General features: G+C 39.4%; 1 protein-coding gene across 1 annotated transcript in view; it reads right to left on the bottom strand.

Moving 5' to 3' along the window:
- Window positions 1–1986: 1986 nt before the first annotated feature.
- FGF5 (fibroblast growth factor 5) overlaps window positions 1987–15774 on the bottom strand; it is a 28445-nt gene continuing 14657 nt past the window's right edge. Inside the window, exons 2-3 of the mRNA XM_034772482.1 lie at window positions 14019–14122; window positions 1987–2370 (exon numbers count right to left, since the gene is read on the bottom strand). Coding sequence (XP_034628373.1) covers window positions 2017–2370; window positions 14019–14122 — 458 coding nt within the window. The 3' untranslated portion in view covers window positions 1987–2016. The remainder of the gene's footprint in view (window positions 2371–14018; window positions 14123–15774) is intronic.

Here is a 15774-nt window from a genome sequence, read left to right as displayed (position 1 = left end):
GCAAAATCTCTTTAAAATAAAGACACTATGTAGTATGCTTATATTTCAACTGTATTAAATGAAATGTTTGGGAAAAGGCCTTGAACTCACTCAAAACAATGATGGATGAAAAGCCAAGCTTTTAATGGAAATAATATTTTGTATGATTATTGATTTTTTGGTAAAATATTTGAAAGTAGCACATGGCTTTGTTATTACTGATATGCAACTAAAATATGTTAGTACAATTAATATGAGAGTTTTGGTTCTACTAATGCAAGCCATTGTAAAGTCTATTAAGGCTTAATTGGTGATCAGTTTCAACTCTAGTATTTTTGTACATACACAACACAGCTAGATCTGTGTGTATGTCCAAAAGTCTTTTATGTGCATAATTAGTTACTAGAAAAAATATAAATGAATAATTATTGACGTTTAAAATCTACACCACTCTACCATAACTAGAAAAAATACTTTCAAAGGTTCAAGTAGCTATAATATTGTTTATTGCCACATTGCCATATTTAAGATCAAATAAAACATTTTTCAGTGTGACGTGTATATTAATCAATTAAATAAATAAATCGCAGAAATCATATGAGTTAAAACATTTGCAGAACTATGTTCCATTTGGAGTGATAATGAGCCAAATGATCAGTTGGAATAAATCAACGTGGCTCCATTGAAGTCCATGGGAACGAGGCTGATTTACACCAGTTTAGGATCCAACCCAAAGAACCTAATTCTGCTTTTAGTTACACCCGTGCACCCCATTTGGCCCACTGGTTGGATGTCAACAGCAACTCACACGTTCTTCGAATAGGACTGATTCCTGTAGTACATGACCAGCCTTATATCCACCGCCCATCGTTTTGTTACAAAAGGCAGATGCACTCACAGGAATCATTTACCTTTGGAGTAGGAGTCTCGGGAGAGGGTTTTACTTGCTGAGTATAATGATGACAGCATTTGATAACAGGCCATGACATTGATGGCTGTTATCTGATACACCTATGGAATGGCTTTTGCCTCCCTTTGTTTCCCCTGAAAAGCAGCTCCATCCCTGTGGACCTATAATAGCAGGAATGCCACAGGGTCATGACAGAGGTATTTTAAACACAGACTTCGAAATGATAGTTTGATGGACAGAATAAGACTTATTCTTCCAGCTGTTCAAGAAAGAGTAGGAGTGGGGGACTGGAATCAGAGTCATTTATAAATGAAGCGTTCCCCTCCATAAACTTAAAATGCATTATCTCCCTTGGATAAAAGAAAATCCTTCCCAAATAAAAAAGAAAGAAAGGATTCAACATCATGGCCCAAATTACAATGTACAGATTGTTGTGGGTTTTTTAAAAAAAAATAGTTGATTTCTAAGAGGAGAGGAATCAAACTTTAAAAAAAAGACAGATTTGGATATACGAGTTTGAGGTACAGTCAGAAGTAAAAAGTGCAGCAAAAAGAGAAGATGCAGAAAAAAAATCCTTATAAATTATAACTTGACTCTGAACAAATTTCTCATATGAACATGATTGTAAAAAGTGTCATTTATTAAAACAGTGAAAGTAAGAAAATATGTTCAGTGTAGAGGTACCTTTTTGTTGCTTCCGACAACCAAAATAAACAGAAGTTCATAAAATAGTTTCTCGACACCAAAAGTGTATTCTTTGGAAAGCAAAAAATTAAACGGATCCATCAGACATTGTTTCAAAATGTACAGTCCCGTCTCAATGCTTTGGAGAGTAGGAAAATGAGAATGCTATTTAAGGCAAAAAACAAAAGCCTTTATGTTCATTTGACCTGAACCACTGCTTTCCTCCCTAGGGCTAGATGAAGAATTCCAGTTCAGTTAACACTCTTGACTATCAAAAAGCAATTTGGCTGGGGTCAAACTGAAACAAATGGGTATCTCCCTGTCTGACCTCCTAATACAGCTAAGTGCGATCAAGGCCCTATCTGCCATTGTAAGCAAAGGACTCACACACGCACGCAGCAGCTCCTGAGAAAAGTGTTCCTCTCTAGCCATCAGTTTAACCGCTATCCAAAGCGAAACTTCAGCCTGTATTTAACAGTGTTGGGGTTCTTCCGAGGCACGGACAATGAAACCTTTGGTTTTGCTGGGGTGGAGGCAGGTGACTTTTTCTTTTCAGGAACAGTGACGGTGAAAGACAGTTCTGGCTGCTCAGACTGTTTGAACCTTGGAAGGAAATGGGTGGAGATGTGCTGGGGTTTCACCCGGGGACTGCAGCCTCTTTTGGCTTTGCCTCTCTTGTTCAAAGCCACATACCATTCTCTCCCAGTCTTTTCGGTCCTGTAAACTGCCGAAGCATATGTGTTATAGCTGTTTTCTTGAAACCTCTCCCTGAACTTGCAGTCTTCTGTAAATTTGGCCTAGGAAAACAAACAAACAGAAATCTATTGAAAGGTTTTTGTTTGACCAGGTAAGAAAGGAGGGCCAACACTGTCAATAATAACTGCCTATAATTTAGGTTCCTCAATTCTTATAGAATTGCCTAGTTGAGTGGCCTGATTTTCAAAAGTGAGGTGCACCCAACAACTCTGATTGATGCTGCTCGGGTGCTCCGCACTTTTGAAAATCGGCCATTTACATGTCTAAATATAGATTTAGGAGATTAACTTGAGGCACTCGTTATTAAAAATCTTGGCTGGAGGTATCTATCATCTGCCTGAGGAGTAACCTTCCCATTCTGCTTCTCTGTTATCCTCCACCAAAAGGAAAAATGCCTCCTGGTCTCCTTTGCAGCAGCTCCTTCAATGAATATTAGTTTTTGCTCTGTAGTGTGTCTAATATTCTGCCCTCACAAAAATTGCTTTCTGCTGCGTCACCGCTTAATAATCCAGAATGACAATTTGCATGCAGATTTTCATTGCTTCACTGCACATAGTCTTGATCACATTGTTGTTTTAACTTTGGGTGTTTTGTTGTCTCTTGATAACCTTTAAAAATGCCTTTCGGTCAAACAGCATATTTCCTTACAGAGTAGTTGTATTTGTTGCACACCAATTCCCAGCGGAGAGACTTCCATGGACTTCAGGGCCCAGGGATCAGGCCCCAGACTGTCAGAGTAAATCTGAACATCCCACTGAGAAACTAACCCTGCACAATCCAAGATTAAGGTCCACAGACGGCTCTGAATCCACAGAGACACACAATTCCCTTTGCATAATGGCAGGATTGGGGTTGTGTCTGTAAGGTGCCAGATACCTTTATACAATACCAGATATAGCTATATAAAAGGTAATTATAATTAATAACAAGAAAACGATGTATGGAAAATGTTACACTTCCGTGGAAATTAATCTGTTCTAGTGTATAATTCTAATACTACTCCACTGAAAAGCCAATCTCAGAGTGCCTCAGCTCACTTCCCATGTTGTTGATGTAAAGGCAGGTTTTGTTCCTTTCCAGAAAATAAACATATAAAGGAAATTGTAGGTGCTTAATCTTTTGCCAGAGGCACTAAGGACCACATCCTCAAAAGTATTTAGGCTCCTCACTCCCACTGAAATCAATGAGAGTTGGGCATCTAAATACCCCTGGCTTTCATTGACTTCAGTGGGCTTTGGATCAGCCCCTAGGATTGGCAGTTGTCCCAAGAGAGTTTCTCTCTTGGGCTGAGACCCCGCAAAGATTTATGCATATCCTTAATTTTACACACTGGGAATAGTCCCTTATGGGGGCATGTGGCCAAGGCATAAAAGTTAAGCATGTGCTTCTTTGCAGAATCGGGGCCTTCTAGAGCTGGGCAGAGATTTTCAAAGCAGATGGGGGGATTCAATCACCAACTCCCATTAAGTTGAGTGGCTAAATCCCCTAGTAAACTTTGAAAATATCAACCCTAGTCTCAACAATTTTTCATGAGAACACTGAAACAGGTCCTTTCTTGTGTGTGTGAACAGAGTGCAGGAATAAGGCCAGTCAGTTCATCAGCCATAAAAAGTGAGACGTAGACGTTTTGCCATGGTCAGACATCAGGGCAGCTGTGAAATGTAAGCTAAACAAATCTCCACCTAGATGAAACCACAGGATATCATAGTGCATTTTTCCTAATGGAAGGGCTGGATAATGAGATGTACATATAAAGACAAAAAGAGAGAATAGGGCCTTACAAATCTTAAAAGTGTGTGTCTGAAGATTATTATTTATTAATATTCTTAAGCAGCAGCCCTCAAGGAATTTGCCACTTCTGGAATCTGATGATGAGAGTGTTAATTGGTGTCCTGAGATCATCTAAAATAGTTTCTAAAAGTTTCTAAGTGCATCAAAGTTTGACTTCAAAGTAGATTATTCAAATCTATTTATTTTAAAAGGGATGCTGGGCTTTTTAACTTAAAAGTCTGATGCAGTGGAAAGCAAAAAGAAACAATGTTTTATAATCAATTAGAAAATGGTCAGATTTGCTTGATATTGCATTATTAAACCCATATTTTGTTTAAAGGAGTTGAATTCTAGAATTCAAATGGCAACGTCCTTGACCTGTATTGCATCTTTTCCATAACAACTTCACTTTAATCTCTTTTAGGTCTTTGCTTGAAAGAAGAAAGAATTATTTTAATTATGCATTTTTGCTTTCTCTGCTTTTTGTTATCCAATATGATGTGCCATACATAAATGAATATTCCTCTTCCAGAAATAAAGGCTTGAGCTAAATTCCTAATCCTGGAACCCTTACTTATATGGGTTGTCTGTTGCCCTGAGAAGGATACAGCATTGAGATGGAAAAGAGACAAATCCCCAAAGAGGAGGGTTATCCCCTGAAGATTTCTTTGTGGAGGTTGCTGTCTTTGCATGGGTCTCTCCCAACCCAGACAGTTATGGGGTCAGGGAACTTCAGGAGAAAAGAGGGACAGAGGGCCATGTGTTGGTTAATCCCAGAGGATACCAGTGGTAAATCCAAGTAAAACTCAATGCATTCTGGGACAGCACCAACTGCTGTGAAGAATCACTTCTGCTCTTGGTATACCCCTGGATGGGGATTTCTGGGTGCATCCACCAGCAAGGGAAGCCAGGCAGCATGGGTCCATTCCAAGGCACCTGGAAGCCACTGTGGAGACATGAGACCTCCACACTGCTAGTTTCTAGGGGGAGACAAACTGCACTCACTTGCAAGGCCCAGATTATCCATTGTCATGGTAAAATCGGTGGGCTAGGAGTGGTGTCTCAGAGGAGGAAATTTCTGCACTTCCCCACTTTGCATATTCAGAAGGTGGCGCGTGCCCTGCACCCCACAGAAAAGACCCTGTGGCCCATGAACGCTGCCGGTAGGCTCCAGGGATCCATGCAGGAAGTCCGGGCTATCTGTGCAGAGGTCTTGACGCAGATCGCCGCCAACAGCTGCCACTGGGAGTTCCAGGGGTGGGGGCATAGAAAAGTTAGCACTGCCTGGGGCTATCATCCTCACCAGCATTTCTCCACAGGGCTGGATTAAGGGACAATATTCTCCCATGCTCAGCATGCCCAACATTGCCCTAACCACTCCTCCACAGCCTCTATTCACCCGGCCTACCCAATCTCCATCCTCAGCCCTCCATATCCATGAATCGTTCTCCCAGGGTTGGGAAAAGGCAAGCAGAACCACCTGAGTAATACTGGCCATACTATCTAGCCCTCTTTCTTTCTGGGATCAAATCCAAGTTGAAACCATAGAGTCACAGTGCAGACAAAACACTGATGGAAATCACTGTACTGCAGGCCCAAGCCCTTACTTACCTGTGCTTTTAGTTAGTATTATTAATAAAACAGTATTTTATTTATTGCACTCAGAGCGTTTGGGTACTTGGAGACATTTTCCTGGGTTGTTTTATCACCTGGTTATTTTTTTTCTGGACATCAACTTAGTTCTGGCCTACTATCACAATCCAAATTTTGTTGCAGCTTTATTATTTCCTAGCAGGGGAGATCAAGGCCGGAGACATACATTACTGGGATTTCTAACGCTATCCTAACTTGAGTGATGGACCCCAAGAGAGTATAAGAGGTGGTTACATTCAGTACACCAGACATGTGTTCTGAAGGTCAGAGCCTTTCTTTCTCTACTATAAGTCTGGCCATACAGGCTAGGACAAAGGAATTAAAAGTATTGATGCAATCTTGTATGAGGGCACTGAAGCAGGTCCTCTGTTTCCTGCCAGGATCTGAAGAAACTAAAAGAACAAGCCCTTTGTGTTTTAGGACATTACATTTGCTCAGCTGCCTTTGCAATCAATGATGACAGAACCCTTAGAACCTGAGGTTGAAATACGGAGGCCTCTACCTGAATTTTAATTTTCTTTTTATGAGTTGTTGCGAATATTTGGTGGATGCTTATTACTTACTATACTAATACACACACACACCCAGACGTGTGCAAATTAAGCTTAAAATAGCTTTGTTAACTGGGAAGTTTAATAAATATATTAGAGCATGGCTAAAAGATCGTGGGCTCAAGAAGATACCCAACATTGTCCTTTGTCTGAATAATTAATCTGAATAATTAAATCTGTCCTTTGGAAATCTGATCAGTTGGAAATTAAAGATCTCGGGGGTCTGGGTTTTTTTGGAATCTCATCTGTTGTTCCTTTGGAATTTCTTTGGGACTCCCAAGCCAACTGGGATTCCCAGATAACACCTGGCCACCTTTTGGAAAAAAGAGTAAAGAATAATCCCAGTGCCCTTGCCAACATTTTCTTTCTCAAAAAAAGAGCTAGCATTGTTCAAGGTTTTGGGTAAGCTATTGTTGCTGAGTATATACTAACTTTCACATTGAGCAATAATATATAGTCACTTCACTAAGGGCCTCTAACTTTGATTTAAAAACTTTGGAAACACCTATGGCATAAAAGGTTCTATCTATCCCCATGCATGCCCATCTAATCTGTCCAGTTCCTATACTGGCACCCATCACCGCTGTATTTGCATGTCTCCTGAGAGGGGATGACTAGGGCTAACGGAAAAATGGGAATTCTTTTCTGTGAAACGTCTCAAACAAATGTCAAGTGAAATTTTTCACTGAACCTTCTGATTTTGTTGATGGCACAGCTAAAAAAAATGTTTCCATTCCAATCAAATGGTGTCAAAACAATTTTTTTTTCACTTTTTCATTCAAAATGAATGATTCGTTTGATTTTTCAATTTTGTTTTGGTTTGTTTCAATTTTCCCTCCTTTCTCTCCCTTATTTTCCCTAGCACTCTCTCCCCCTTTGTGAAATCAAAGGGACATTTCCATGTGGGCAGAGTGATGCTGAGTGCTTTTAAAAGTCCCACTCTCCATGTCCAATATGGCAAGAGAACATACAAACAAGCACATACAAACATATTTCCAATCTGATTATCTTTCCTCTGATAAAAACATCGGGGTCAGATACAGCATTTGAATTGTTTGCCAGCTACCCAGTGATTTCCAGTGTAACATCACATGTCAATAGAGAGATTCAATGCGGAGTCCATATACTTGAACTGATTTTTGAAATCTGAATACGAAAGCCTTTGTGACACTGAAAAGCCATTGATGGGACTGCAGTTCAGCAATGCAAGGAGCTGAAATGCCAAGGAGGCAGGAGGAATATGTCAGGCTTCTTAATTTTTTTGGTGCTCCTGGAAGTTGCTCAGTAAACAGCTTTGCTGCTGACATACTGTCCACATCACAAGCACAAGCTTAGCCCAAACTGCCATCTATCTAGGTACTTATATGGCCCGCATCACAAGGGCAGATCCTCAATGGAGCTATGACCATTTATACCAGCTGAGGGCTGGGCCATGATATCTAAGCACCTTCCAAATATTAACAAATGTATGCTCACACTACCATTCTGAGCTAGGGAGTTATTATTCCCATTTTACAGATGAAGAAACCAAGGCACAAAGAATGTAAGGGACTTGCCCAAATTCACACAGGAGACAGGAACTGAAGACAAGTCTCCAGCATCCCAATCCAGTACCTTAAACACAAGACCATCCTTTTTCTCCTATGTGTCTCAAGCATGGGCTGGTGTTCAGTCTCTTTGTCAGTTTAATCTTCTCTTCTGAGATGCTAACAAGGGTGCCAGCTACTGCCAATTGTAGTGGCTTTTTCTTTTTAATATATAGTAATGCTTGCCTCCTAAGAACTAGTCTGTGGCCACCAATGCATTTCAGAAAGGCTTTTGAATGGAAATGACTTTTAGATCACTACCTAATATGTCAGGTTTCACGAACTGAAGTTTAGATTCTAAGTAGATTCCATAAATAAATTTATGGGAGTACAATGAGGATCTCAACAAAGAATAACAAAAATGTTCCTGAGGGAGGGGCTTTATCCAAGTAGATTTGCTTACAACTTTAAATCAGGTCAAAAAAAGGAAAACCCAATTTTCTGAAAAATGTTGACATTGTTTTCATTTTGCAGGGTTCACAATTCACTGGTTTTTCTTTTTTTTATTATAATTATTTTTCATGATTTCGCCCCACCTCCAATTCTCTTTTTCAAAAATTGAAATTTCAAAAATAAAACATTTTGCATTTTCAAAACCAGAAGTTTTCAATTTTGAAAAGTAATATATTTAACTAAAACACTTTCCATCTAAAAAACCGCAACCAACTCTATTCAACTCTACATATCATTTGGTCACTGAATGTTGTCACGTGTTCGGAAACTGGAAATACAAATAGAACTATAGGGACAAATCCTAAAGTCAATTACATTTTAAAATGAAATTCAATAGGAGATTTGCCTGAGTGAGGACTGAAGCACTTAGCCCATAATTATTAATTTAGAACAATTCTTAACAAAGGAAAATTACCTTAAACCCTGTAGGAAAATATTTCGGCATTTATGCTAATACCAAACCCTCTTTCGAGCTCAGCCATTTAATGATAATAATGTTTAAACATCTAACTGAGGGCTTAAAAATGAGAAAGAACCCATCTGTGCACGGAACTGATAATTGCTAGTTTTAATATTATTTCTGAATTCAGTTTCCTTAAAAATGAACCACTTTATAATTTAATTAAGTTGCCATCTAAAGCAAGAGGGCTAATTTAAAGCACTAAGCTCAGATAAGAGAAAACAGGTCCCAGAGAATTGGTTTAGAAGGACCCCAAATAATTGTAGGAATTACTTTTATCTACAGTTCGCTCAGAGTCATCAGAATGACTTTTATATCAAAGAGGTGCAGTGAGTGACAGGCGCAGGATTTGCTTTGTACTGGTTAAAACTCATTAGGCCATGAAATAACTTTATCCTGCCAAGACAGGAAAGAACAACAGATGCTGTTTTTGCATTATCTGCATTATTTAGCCCAGCAATCTTTAGACATTTGGGTCAAGTTTCTACAAATTTGTTGCTTTCATCTGACTGAGGACTCATGTGTCCTAACCTTTCAGTCTGACCTGTCTAATTGGTGTCCATTTATAACACTGTGGTGGTTTTTTTAGTGACAATTAACCATATGCTGACAAGGGTTTAATTTAATTTCTGCTAATGCCGGGACATAAATCAAAACTTAAAACGGAATAATGAAGGTATTGGATGCCACTAAAAAGAACAGATTCTTAAGCATAATCTAGCCAGTGGTTACTTGACTGTCCTGAGATTTATACAAAAGTGTTATTCTCCACATCCTCTTAACATTGAAGCTACAGTTAAGGAAAACCTATTATGGTAATTGTAGGTGCCTTTATCTTTCTTTTCTGAAGACTCTTCTTTTTACAAAGCACCTGTGTTTTACTTAAAGCAAAAGGCCATCCCCCTTATAGAGAGGAATGGTTCTATTTAGCATATGTTTCCTAGGCATGCTGAATTTTCCTATTGCATGATGATTAAATAAAAGGAGAGAATACTCATGTTTATGCCTGGCAGGTACTAGGCAGCCTATCTTACAAATAAAAAAAAAAACAGGGCTTGATTTCTGCGTCATGGAGTGTGGCATGCATGCAATTGGTATTCCCCTGGAGGCAACGGCGCTCAACCAAGGGTTTGCCCCACCTTGTGAGGCCAAGAGGTGATACCATTGCCATCTACTAGGGGAGGACAAGCTTTAAATTCTGAACCCTGGATTAGGAGAACTCCAGGGTATTCTGGCTCTGGGCAGACCCTGGCTGGCCTGACACACTTTGGTCACTCTTCTCATGTTAAGTAATACCTGGCTCTGTAGTCTTGCCGAAATCAATACATCTCCCCATGCAGTAAAAGACTTCTCAGTGGGAGTAAGGGTGGCAGAACAGAGGAGAAGGATGCTCCAGGGAGTATGGCACTAACGAAGGACTTCGGAGACCTGGGGCTAAGTCACTCCTGTGCCACAGACTTCCTGTGCAGCCTTGAACAAGTCATTTAACTTCCTTGTGCCTCAGCTCCCTATCTATAAAATGGGGATAATCACACTTCTTGACCTCACAGGGGTAGTGGGAGAATAAATACATTAACGATGGTGAGGTGCTCAAACACTACCGTGACGAGAACCGTATAAATACCTATGATATACTGTAGTCCTTTGTAAAATGCAATGGCAAGTTCTAGGCACGGCTGCACTCTCTTGCTATTGTCTGCAGAAGCCAGTGGTGAATCAGCCCCCAGCATTCAGTTACTAATCTTTGCCTTTTCATTCAGTTCAGAGAACACACTGACAAAGAGTCAGATACAAAACATCTGTTTCACTCGATATCCCCATCAGGCTTAAATGAAGAAGCTCTGCTGCTGTGAGCACCACCTTGTTACCTTGCTAGAAACCAGTGGATTTGGTCTCCTTACGGCAGATGTGTCAGACTCCTTTCGGGAAGAGGGTCAAATCTGATGAGATTACAAGTTTGGTTGACAAAGGTACTAGTGTTGATGTCATACACATAGATTTCTATAAGGCGTTTGACTTGGCACGACATGACATTTTGATTAAAAAAACAGAAGGCTATAAACTTAACATGGCACACATTAAATGGATTAAAAACTGGCTAACTGATCAGTCTCAAAATATAATCGTAAATGGGGACTCGATTGAGCGGGTGTGTTTCTAGTGGGGTCCTGCAGGGATTGGTTCTTGGTCCTATGCTATTTAACATTTTTATCAGTGACCTGGGAGAAAACATAAACTCATTCCTGATAAAGTTTGCAGATGACACAAAAATATGGGGAGTGGTAAATAATGAAGAGGACAGGTCACCAGTGCAGAGTGATCTGGATCGCTTGGTAAACTGGGCACAAGCATATAATATACATTTTAATATGGCTAAATGTAAATGTATACATCTAGGAACAAAGAATGTAGGCCACACTTATATGATGGGGGACTCTATCTTGGGAAGCTGTAACTCTGAAAAAGATTTGGGTATCGTGGTGGATAATCAGCTAAACACGAGCTTCCAATGCAACGCTGCAGCCAAAAGGATTATGCAATCCTTGGATGCATAAACAGGGGAAGCGCGAGAAGGAGCTGAGAAGTTATTTTACCTCTGTATTTGGCACTGGTGCGACTGCTGCTGGAATCCTGTGTCCAGTGCTGGTGGTCACAATTCAAGAAGGATGTTGAAAAATTGGAGAGGGAGGGTTCTGAGAAGAGCCATGAGGATGAAAGGATTCAAAACCCTGTCTTATAGTGATAGACTCAAGGAGTTCAATCTATTTAGTTTAACAAAGAGAAGGTTATGGGGTGATTTGATTATAGTCTGTAAGTACCTATATGGGGAACAGATATTTAATAATGGGCTCGTCAATCTAGCAGAGAAAGGTATAACATGATCCAATGGCTGGAAGCTGATGCTAGACAAATTCAGACTGAAAATAAGGCGTAAATTTTTAACAGTGAGAGTAAATAACCATTGGAACAATTTACGAAGGGTTGTTGTGGATTCTCCATCTCTGACAATTTTTAAATCAAGATGGGATATTTTTCTAAGAATTATTTGGAGCAAGTTCTCTGGCCTGGGTTATACAGGAGGTCAGACTAGATTATCACAGTGATCCCTTCTGGCCTTGGAATCTATGAATTTCATTTTTTTAAATAATGGTCAGTTGAATGGGGTAAAACTTGAAGACTCCTTTCAATCCACTATGAATTTCCCACTGATTGTGATGGGAGATTTGTACATGCAATGTGTCCTTTAGGTAAAAAACTACACTTGTAGTCATTATTGTTCTTTATTATTTGTTCGATACCTTATCCTTGCAGTCAGTATCACTCAAAGGGAAAATCTGCTCCCTTTAAGATCACCACTACTTCTGCTCTAAGTGTCTCTTCCTTCCCTATCTTCTTCTGTATGCTTCTCTTCCTCTTCCCTGACTTTGTGTCTCTCCTTCTTTCTTCCCTCTGTATTTCCCTCCCTGCACTAACTCCCATTTCCTCACTCTTCACTTGTAAGTTATACTCCCAACCCCAAATAAGCAATGAAATGCTTAGACCCGCATTAGGTTTGAGTTAACAAACCAGGGACATTAATGGAAGGTTGGGGGGGGGTTCAAACCTCTAAAAGTTTCAGGCTGTCTGCAGATTCAGGCAGTGTAATTGGTTCTGTAACACTTGCTTCTTATTTGGGAGATTTTCTTCACAACCTTGAGAGCTAGCAACTTGCTTTTTGTTAAAATAAAAACTTAGATTCTGCAGATCTTGGATGTACTATGAGGGTCACATAAATGCATCATCTAGGCTGAATCCAGATCCCGGGTTGTTTGTATGACACCTCTGTGTTAAAGAAATTTTCTTTTTTCGGGACTTACCCATTAGGATATATACATTTTAGGAAGAGTTCTTTTTACATCAGCATAGTAAATGTTATGATTTCTCTATACTTTAACAAACATTTCCTTGTCCCCAATAACAGCAAAAGCAAAAAGAACAGAATATCCTTGATTTTAAAAAAAGCTATAGGTATCTGGAAAAGCATATTGGAACCCACAGTATAACCAATATGTAGAAAAACAAAAGGGGAAAATATTTTTTAACATGAAATGAAATAGTCAAATGTTACCGATTTAAAAAATAGAAATAATGCTCCCACGTTGGGAGCCTGTATTTTGTTGAAATCTCACAGCTTACATTACTGGGGCATGATCCTGTAAGGTGCCGAGTGCCCTCAACTCTCATGGTTTTCACCTGAAGTCGATGGAAATTAAGGTCACATGACACATTGCAAACAGGCAATCAGCACAGACCTACTCCTGCTCCCATTGAAATCAGTAGGAGTTTTGCCATTATATTCAGTGGGGCAAGAGGGGCCCACTTAATACTTACGTGGCTGTATGAGGAATTTGGGAAGGTGGTGGAAGGAAGGGCTATGCGCACTTGTGTGCTGTATTCTGCGCCAATCACCAGCCCCCAAATCAGAGGCTAATGGTAAGGGGATTCGTGCATGCTGACCCCAGTTAAAGAAAGCATCTAAGCATGTGGATAAATTAAAGTGTGTGCTTAAGGTCAAGCACATACTCCAGGTTAAAATACAGGCCCCTCAGTGACTTAGCTTTTCTGAATAGAGATACCTACTTGAACTGGGGACTTGGAATTTTCTCTTTTTTCCTTTTCTCTCTCTCTCTGAGTGGTATTACGTGTTATTACAACTGGGATGTCTCCATTCCATCATATGCCATCAGAGCAAACTGAACCCAAGTGCCAAGTCTGCATCTTAATTTCCATCTGTTTCAATAAACACAGATCAGACCCCAGTTCTGTGTCTCCTCATCTTTTTCTTAAGGAAACACACAGATAAAACTTTCTGTGAAAATCTATTTCCTTTGTCTAATGAGAACAAAGAGCCTTACTGTTTTGAAGACCGAAATCTGATTGCAAAAAAAAAAAAATCTTTCTTTGGTAAAAATATAATAAATATTATCTGGAGCGTCAAGTTTTTATATCTACCTGTCATCTAATTGTCTGTCTGTCTTTTTACCTACCTGTGGCTCCATCCTGAAAGGCACTCCTCATTGACGTCATGGAGGTTGAAGAAACTCAGCACAGTATGTAAGTGCTTAGTACCTTACAGGATTGAGCCCCAGGAAAACTGCTTTTGCTACAGTGTACATGTGAAGTTGCCACAATACCGTTAATAAACAATATATACTAGTAATTCAATTTTTACTTACACTTGCATGGAGTTTTCCTTTTTTTGACATCGCTAAAAATTTGTTGCTGAAAACTCCTCGTATTCCTACAATCCCCTGAGACACAGCAAATATTTCCAAAATACCTAGGATGACAGAAATCCCAGAATAAATCACAATACTTTTCAGATCACTGTGACAAAAAGAAATTGTAGTTTCCTTTTGAAAAACCCCGATTCTCATCTTCCTTGGTTTTCGCAATAATTTCACGTTTGATTGTTTACTGCTTTGCTTATTGGAAATGTGCATTTATTTATATATGTCTTAAAACCTTAAGTCATCTTTCAAAGGACTGACACATGATCTTTAGAAATGCAGAGGATGCCTTTTGTTGGGCCCCGATCCCACGAAAACTTACGCATGTACATAACCTTTAACATATGAGTAGTCCACTGATGTGACTGGGACTAGTCATGTACATATTGTTAAGTACATGCATAGGTCTTTGTAGGATCAGGGCTAAATGCCCATACAATAACCTATTTCTCTATTAAACTTAACAGACCTCTTTTCCTATGAACACATCCAAAAAACAAAACAAACAAACAAAAAAATCCTATGCTCTGTTCAAAGTAGACTATAACACAAATCAGCAAAAGACAATAATTTCAACCATATGGCTCCTTGACACTGTGCCACTGCCATTACAGCAATTATTTTTATACAGTTAGGAGACCTCTTCGACAAATACATCTCAACTGTCCCTGTTTTTCAGTGATGTCCCTTATTTCAGACCCAAATTTCCCACCAGTTCACACAAATTTAGTCTCTCACATTTATTGTTATAAAGGATTTGCACCAGAAATACAGGAGTAGAGCTGATCTGAAGTTTGGATGACACATTCTGATTCAGATGAAATTTAACTACTTCAGATCTGGAGAAGCATTCACAAGTTCAAAATCTTTTTTTTTTTTTCCTTTGGCAGGGTTTATCTAGCTGGATAACATCCGCGAGTATTACTGTGTCCATTCAAGACACGCTATTTGGGTATGTCTCTAATTTTAACATATGCAAAACTAGGGCAGATTAAATTTGGCAAAGGGGAAAAGAAGGGAAAATAAAGCATTTTAAATTTTGCCCCATTTTATCCAAAATGAAACCAGGTCTCCTTACTCACTGGTATATTGCATTATGGAAATAAAGTTACAGCAAATATAATTTATGCTAAAGGATTAAATTCCATGTCTTCTTAAGATTCCCATGGGTCAGATTTTAATACACTTACTCACATTGAGTAGAATCCTACTCAGCAAGCATTCCCACTGATTTCAGTGGGACTTTTTGTGGAATAATACACTATTTAGTTTGACTGAGAATAGCAGAATCTGGCCGTAAGGGAATAAAATTTATTTTTCCTTTTCCCTATTGACTTCCATGGAACTACTCCGTCTGTTACCAGGGTATCTGAATTCCTTCTTTGAGTAAGGGATCAATGTTTGTGGCCATATTTGGGCCTTTGAATGCTCAGAGATACGCTGGGCTCAATTCTTTATTTACTGAAATCTCATGCTTGAGGACTTGGGCACCTGAGCACATAGGGAATCCCATCACTAATTCAGCAAAGCCATTAAGCATGTGCTCATATCCCATTGAAGCCAATGAGATGTACAGATTGGTGTTCTGTTCATCCTATTCATAAAATTGGATGTCTCCAGGGCAGACAAGTGTAAAGTTTCAGACCTATTCAGATTTGTTTGTGCCAAGAAATGGATCTACTTCTTTGCAAAGCTTCAGGAC

Source organism: Trachemys scripta, chromosome 5, assembly GCF_013100865.1.
Source record: "Trachemys scripta elegans isolate TJP31775 chromosome 5, CAS_Tse_1.0, whole genome shotgun sequence".
NCBI lineage: Eukaryota > Metazoa > Chordata > Testudines > Emydidae > Trachemys > Trachemys scripta.
Note: the sequence above shows the minus strand (reverse complement) of the source record. Positions and strands in the feature narration are given on the sequence as shown.